Below are 7,339 nucleotides of genomic sequence, written 5' to 3'. Positions count from 1 at the left end.
GGTCCCGCCAGAGGGCCCTGCCGCCTCCCGGCCGCCCGCCCGCGCGTCCCCGCTGCCCCCCTTCGCGTTTCTCGGGCTCCGGGCGGCCGGGGCTCGAGCGGCCAAGTGCAGAGAACGCCAGAGTGGCTGAGAGCAGGCCCCTCAGTAACGACGTCCAGCCTCCCCAGGAAACAAGGCAACAAGAGGCCCGGGGGGCGGGGGGGGAATGCCGGAGCGGCCTACATCCGCCCCCCACCGAGGCCCGCGCCCTCACGCTCCCGCCGAGCGAGCAGGTCCCCGCCGGGAGCTCGGGGCCCCCGGAGGCCCCCGGTCCCCCTATCCTCTCGCCCCCGGCGCCCGGAAGAGCTGTGACCATCACGGGGACGCGGGCACGGAGGAAGGGGAAGAGCCCCGGAGGCCGCCACTCGTGCAGCCCGGGCCCCGCGCAGCCCAAAGGATACGGCGGCCCCGGCGGAGGGTCGGCCGAGGTGTCCCAGCACGGTGCGCAGGCGGGCGGCCGCGCGGGTCTGCTCCATGGCCCCGGCGACCAGCGAGCCTGGCCTCGGCCTCGTCTCTGGGCGGCGGGCCCAGCGCCCAGCGGAGGCGACTCCCGGGAAGCACCGCCTCTCCTGCCCCGCCTACGCGGAGAAGCCCCCACCTCCCGGGGCCACGCGCTGGGCCACCTGACGGTGCGGACTTGCTGACCCCGCTTCTAAGCGGTCACAGAGATCATCCTGGCCGCACAGAGCAGGAAAGCTAGTTTTGAAGGGCTCAGTGGGTTAAGGCCGCCCAATGAGAAATGAGCCGTAACATGATCCAGAACGTGGCCCACATCCCCAAAGCCATAGTTTTGATCTTATTTCATGCGACCGTGCCTTTCACTATGCTGCTGAAGGACTAATTTAGATGGTCAGCCCTGAAAGTAACACGTGCTGCTCAGAAGACCACGTTTTCTTTATCCATTCATTTGTTGACAGACACAGAGGTTGTACCCGTATCTTGGCTATTGTGAATGCTGCATTGAACATTCAAGTGCAGATGTCTCCTCCAAATCTCCTTTCAATTCCTTTGGATCTGTACCCAGAAGTGGGATTGCTGGATCATATGGTAGTTCTATTTTTGATTTTTTTGAGGAACTTCCATACTGTTTCCCATATTGAACATAAGAACTAGAAATGCTTTCTGTAAGATCTTTTTCATCCAGTCTGCAGATGATTGACATAGCATCTCTTTGTTTCTTTTTTCCTCCCTACTTTTTCTCAGTTTCTTTGTCTTAAAGTTACTTCCAGAATGTCTCACGTTATAAACATGTTATAATTTTTTAATTTTTTAATTAAAAATTTTTTTCAAGTATTTTTTTTATTAGTTTATTGTCAAATTGGTTTCCATATCACACCCAGTGCTCTTCCCCACAAGTTCATTTTTTTTAAATTTTTTTTTTGTAGTGTGTGTGTGTGTGTGTGTGTGTGTGTGTGTATGTGTGTATGTGTGTGAGAGAGATTGAGTGCATGCAGGGGAGGGGGAGAGAGAGAGAGGAAGAGAAGGAGGGGGAGAGAGAGAATCCCAAGCAGGCTCCACACTGTCAACGTAGAGCCCAACTCCAGGCTCAAACTCAAGACCTGCGAGATCGTGACCTGAGTCGAAACCAAGAGCCAGACACTCCACTGACCGAGCCACCCAGGCGCCCAAACGTGTTTTCATTTCTTAAGCGATGTCTTCATATAATGTGGTGAATCTGCCAAACTCAGGGAGAAATGCAGGTCTGGATTCAGAATTACTAGCTGCTGCCTGTTTCCTCTCAGGTGGGGAGGAGAAAGCATCCAAAGCAAGGCTTGCTCTTTGACCTTCATCTTTAGGGTCTCTATTCTTTTTCCATAATTCCTTCTTACCAAGACTCCCAGATTTTTTTAGGCTAACAGAAATGTCTTTGGCCTTCCTCATTAGCTCTTAGCCTCATCCCGCACAAACTGATCATCACACGGCTGGAACCTGACCCTGAAATCGTGGATTAGGTTGCCAGGAGTTTTCAGAAGAGGCACGTGTGTGTATCATAGTTTAAAATGAAGTATCTGGCCTTTGACAGGTACACGAAAGAGAACTTCTGCTTCTGAGAAAAAAGGATCCGAAGGGGCATGGGTGAATAGGTGTCTCCTTACTGCCCTCTCCTGGTGGAAAGTGGGCACTGCTAGGAAGAGGAAAATGTAAATTAAGTTCACCACAACACAGATTATTCATAGGTCAAGACCTTTACCTTCACAGGCCTGAAAGGTACTGGCTCTCCTGACCATTGGGAAACACAGTGAGGTGACTCTACCCACACCTGGAGTTTTAATGGTCCCCCCAGATACCCTCATTTTGCAGGTGTGTGGAATGCCCTGCCTTATCCTAAGGCATCCACAATGGAGGTGTTTAAAATTTATGGTTGTGGGAACGCCTGGGTGACTCGGTCACTCAAGCATCTGACTTTGGCTCAGGTCATGATCCCACAGGCCGTGAGGTTGAGCCCCACCGTTGGACTCTGTGCTGACAGCTCGAGCCGGGAGCCTGCTTCGGATTCTGTGTCTCCTGCTCTCTGCCCCTCCCCTGCCCCCATATGTCTCTCTCAAAAATAAATAAACATTAAAAAAATAATAATAAAGTTTATGGTTGTTAAAAGTGATGAAGGAAATCCTTGAATGTTTCCACTTGTTATCTGCCTTTTTAAAAATTAGAGGATGCTGGGTTTTAAGTTTTTTATTTAAGATCTCATGGGGAATTAAGACACTAATTTCCTCTTAGGTAAAGAGGTAATTTGATGAATGTTACTAGTTTTTAAAAATAGCAGTTTGTGGGCAACTGGGTGGCTCAGTTGGTTAAGCATCTGACTCTCAGTTTTGGCTCAGATTGTGATATCACTGTTCGTGGGCTCGAACCCTGCATCAGGCTCTAGGCACTGATGCACAGAGCCTGCTTGGGATTCCCCCCTCTCGTTCTCTCTCTCTCTTCCTCTCTCTCTCCCCCTCCCCCATCTCTCAAATTAAACCTGAAAAAATAGTAATTTGGATTATTTGGAAATTCCCTGAGTAGGCAATTTTAACAATTGTGTTATTAAAATAAAAATATCTTGGAATGATTGAAATGGAACATTCATAGAGCACAAACATCACAAGAATAATTTCTTTCTCCTTCAGCATTTGGTGTTTATTCATTTCTTGTTAAAGTGGGAATTGTGAAGATTATTTCAAAATTATCTTTTTCCCTCCCCTTCAATCAATGGGCTTGGTTTACTCAAACACTGAAAGTAACCTTGAAGACAAATATTGAGACACAATGATTTTCTAAATCATCTAAGGAATAGTTTCCCCAAATGTGTAAGAAGTTAAAGAAAATGATTTAAAATTTTTTTAATGTTTATTTATTATTGAGACAGAGAGAAACAAAGCATGAGTAGGAGAGGGACAGAGAGAGAGGAAGACACAGAATTGGAAGACAGGCTCCAGGCTCTGAGCTGTCAGCACAGACCCCAACACAGGGCTTGAACCCATGAACCGTGAGATCATGACCTGAGCTGAATTCGGATGCTTAACCCACTGAGCCACCCAGGCACCCCAAGAAAATGATTTTTAACAATAGCCATAGTGGAGCAGCTATTAAACTTGAATTAAATTGTTCAAGAGTTGTGCACACTTACAACAATTCCATTACATGAGTGAGAAATTGCAATCAATCCCACATTCAAAATGCCATTCCTTCTGAGAATAGATGATCGTAGCCAGGTGGTTTAGTAGCAAGTTTTATTTATTTACTTTTGTAAATTTTTTAATGTTTACTTATTTTTTGAGAGAGAGACGGAGACAGAGCAACAGCAGGGGACGAGCAGAGAGAGAGAGAAAGGGAGACACAGAATCCGAAGCAGGCTCCAGCTTCCGAGCTGTCAGCACAGAGCCCGACTCAGGGCTGGATCCCGCGAACTGTGAGATCATGACCTGAGCCGAAGTCAGATGCTTAACCGACTGAGCCCCCCAGGCGCCCCGGGAGCAAGTTTAAAGTTCATCGAAAGCATTCATGCACCACACTGAAGCCAGCTCCTTGGCCATCCCCTGCAAAGCTGCCTACACTCCGCTACGGCAGGGCAGTCCAGCTCTCCCAGGAAAAGCCAGCCCTGCCCCTGTGCCCTGACTCCCATCTCGCGTCTTGACTATTCCAGAACCTTAACCAGTGATTCTCCTCTGCCTCTCCGGCTTGTTGGATCTGCCCTGCCGCCCATCAGCAGATGCGCACGCCGCCGTTTCCCTCGCTTAGGAAGGCTCCCTCACAGGTCCCACTTCTTCCGATTCCCACGCATCCCTTTCTCCATTCTTTTTGCAGCAAACCTCGAAAAAATTGTACAAATTCAGTCTCCCGTTTCTCGCCTCTCATTTTCTTTGGAAGCCAATCCATCGTTTACCCTCCTCATTCCACCGAAACTGCCCTTCTCAGATTCACCAGGGATCGCCATGCAGGGCACCCACTGGTTGATTTTCATCTTGAAGCTTCTTAGACCCCCAAGCATCACCGGACCCAGTGAGACACTGACATTTCACTCCCTGCTCCTGCTCAGCCTCCTTTGCTGGCTCACTCTCATCCCCCAGGCGCCTTTGACATACCTTTTCTATACACATGGGTTTCCTCGGTAATCTCCTCCAGTCTTCCGCGTATAAGCTTTCTGTAAACTGATGATCCCCAAATTTATATCTCTGGCCTGGACCCTCTGAAATTTCAGACTCTGCATTCAACTGCCTGCTTTCACGTCATCCCCATGATTTCTTTCTTTCTTTTCTTCCTTTTTTTTTTCTTTAGTGTCTATTTATTTATTTTAAGAGAGAGAACATGTGAGTGGAAGAGGGGCAGAGAGAGAGAATTCCAGTAGATTCTGTGCTGTCAACATAAAGCCTGACATAGGGCTCGAACTCACAAACTGTGACAGCATGATCTAAGCTGAAATCAAGAGTTGGTAGTTTAACCAACTGAGCCACCCAGGCACCCCATCGCCAGAATTTCTAACAGACATTTCAAAACAGAATTCCTGATGTACCACCCCCCAAAATCATGGCCCACCGCCAGCAAAGTAAAAAATATGTGTCTATATCTTAATGCCGGGAAAGGGTAAATGTGATCTTGTTTAGAAAAAGGGTCTTTCCAGATATGATTAAGGATCTCAAAATGAATTCATACTGAATTACTTGAGTGAACCCTAAACCCAGGGAACATCTTTCCATGTGACTGACAGCTCACTATCCCCAACTCCTATCCTGTTGAAAAGCACTGATCTCTGGTATTTTGTGCTGAAGGCGGGGTAGAGAGGAAGGAAATAAGAAAAAAATCACACACACACACACACACACACACACACACACACACTACTCATTTCCATTCCTTTAGACCTGAATTGAAATTTCAGAATCTGTCCCATAAAGATCTCGGTCTTCTCTTATGAAAATAATTGAAGAAAAACAAGATAAAGATCTTTTTTAGGTTAAAAATATTTCTAAGCACAAATATAAATAAACTGTGTGCTGTGGTTATAAGACAAACTTTCTACAAATCACTTCCACATGAAGAGAAGCAGGCATATTTTCTCCAAGCCCATTTCTGATGTCAGCCATAATTAAAGTAAGTCTGAAGAACCACCACGGTGTGCGGTGCAGCGAACGGTAATCTTTCAGCACAGACTAGAATCTCAAATATATGTACGCATAAGTCCAGCAGAAGAGGAAAGGACAAAATGATCACTTATGGGATTGTGTGGATTGAGGAATGTCAAAAGAACAGGGGTAAATTGTCTATCAGGAAATGAGGATAAATCAGCCAACGAAGCTTTGCACATTTCTTTATTGGCGGGGGAGGGGGTTCCTGTGACTACTTCTTGCATCTAATCATTTTTTTAAAATTTACATTCAAGTTAGTTAGCATATAGTGCAACAATGATTTCAGGAGTAATTTCTTAACGTCCCTTACCCATTTATCTTATCCCCCCTCCCAAAACCCCTCCGTAACCCTCTGTTTATTCTCTATATGTAAAAGCCTCTTATTTTTTGACCCCCTCCCTGTGTTTATATTATTTTTGCTTTCCTTCCCTTATGTTCATTGGTTTTGTATCTTAAAGTCCTCATATGGGTGAAGTCATAGATATTTGTCTTTCTCTGACTCCTTTCACTTAGCATAATACCCTCTAGTTCCATCCACATAGTTGCACATGGCAAGATTTCATTATTTTTGATAGCTGAGTAATACTCCATTGTATATAGGGATGCCTGGATGGCTTAGTCAGTTAATCACTGGCCTTGGCTAAGGTCAGGATCTCGTGGTTCATGAGTTCAGGGCCCCGCATCGGGCTCTGTGCTGACAGCTCAGAGCCTGGAGCCAGCCTTGGATTCTGTATCTCCCTCTCTCTCTGCTCCTCCCCCACTCATGTTCTGTCTCTGTCTCTCAAAAATAAATTAACATTTTAAAAATACCCCATTGTATATATATATATATACCACATCTTCTTTATCCATTCATCCATCGATGGACATCTGGGCTCTTCCATACTTTGGCTATTGTTGATAGCGCTGCTATGAACATTGGGGTGCATGAGCCCCTTCAAAACAGCACACTTATATCCTTTGGAGAAATACCTAGTAGTGCAATTGCTGGGTCATAGGGGAGTTTTATTTTTAATTTTTCGAGGAGCCTCCACACTGTTTTCCAGAGCGGCTGCACCAGTGTGCATTCCCACCAGCGGTGCAGAAGGGCTCCTCTTTCTCCGCACCCTCGCCAACATCTGCTGTTGCCTGAGTTATTAGCCATTCTGACAGGTGTGAGGTGTATCTTATTGTGGTTTTGATTTGCATTTCCCTGATGATGCGTGATGTTGAGCATTTTTTTTAATGTGTCTGTTGGCCACCTGGACGTCTTCTTTGGAGAAGTGTCTATTCATGTTTTTTGCCCATTTCTTCACTGGATTATTTGGTTTTTGGGTGTTGAGTTTGCTAAGTTCTTTATAGATTTTGGATACTAACCCTTTATCTGACATGTTGTTTGCAAATATCTTCTCCCATTCCATCAGTGGACTTTAGTTTTGCTGATTGTTTGCCTCGCTGTGCAGAAGATTTTTATTTTGATGAGGTCCCAATAGTTCATTTTTGCCTTTGTTTGCCTTGCCTCTGGAGACGTGTTAAGAAGTTGCTGTGCTGAGGTCAGAGAGGTTTGGGCCTGCTCTCTCCTCGAGGATTGTGATGGCTTCCTGTCTTATGTTTAGGCCTTTCATCCATTTTGAGTTGATTTTTGTGTGAGGTGTAAGAAAGCGGTCCAGGTTCATTTTTCTGCAGGTCACTGTCCAGTCTTCCCAGCACCACTT

The 7,339-nt window shown here is 46.3% G+C and overlaps 1 protein-coding gene across 1 annotated transcript in view; it reads right to left on the bottom strand.

Moving 5' to 3' along the window:
* Nucleotides 1–587, bottom strand: part of PHYH (phytanoyl-CoA 2-hydroxylase) — an 18,183-nt gene extending 17,596 nt beyond the window's left edge. The window contains exon 1 of the mRNA XM_029955350.1: nt 441–587. Within this exon, the coding sequence (XP_029811210.1) occupies nt 441–515 (75 nt within the window). The 5' untranslated portion in view covers nt 516–587. The remainder of the gene's footprint in view (nt 1–440) is intronic.
* Between the last annotated feature and the right edge of the window lie 6,752 nt (nt 588–7,339).

Source organism: Suricata suricatta, chromosome 10 (assembly GCF_006229205.1).
Source record: "Suricata suricatta isolate VVHF042 chromosome 10, meerkat_22Aug2017_6uvM2_HiC, whole genome shotgun sequence".
In the NCBI taxonomy this organism is placed as follows: domain Eukaryota; kingdom Metazoa; phylum Chordata; class Mammalia; order Carnivora; family Herpestidae; genus Suricata; species Suricata suricatta.
Note: the sequence above shows the minus strand (reverse complement) of the source record. Positions and strands in the feature narration are given on the sequence as shown.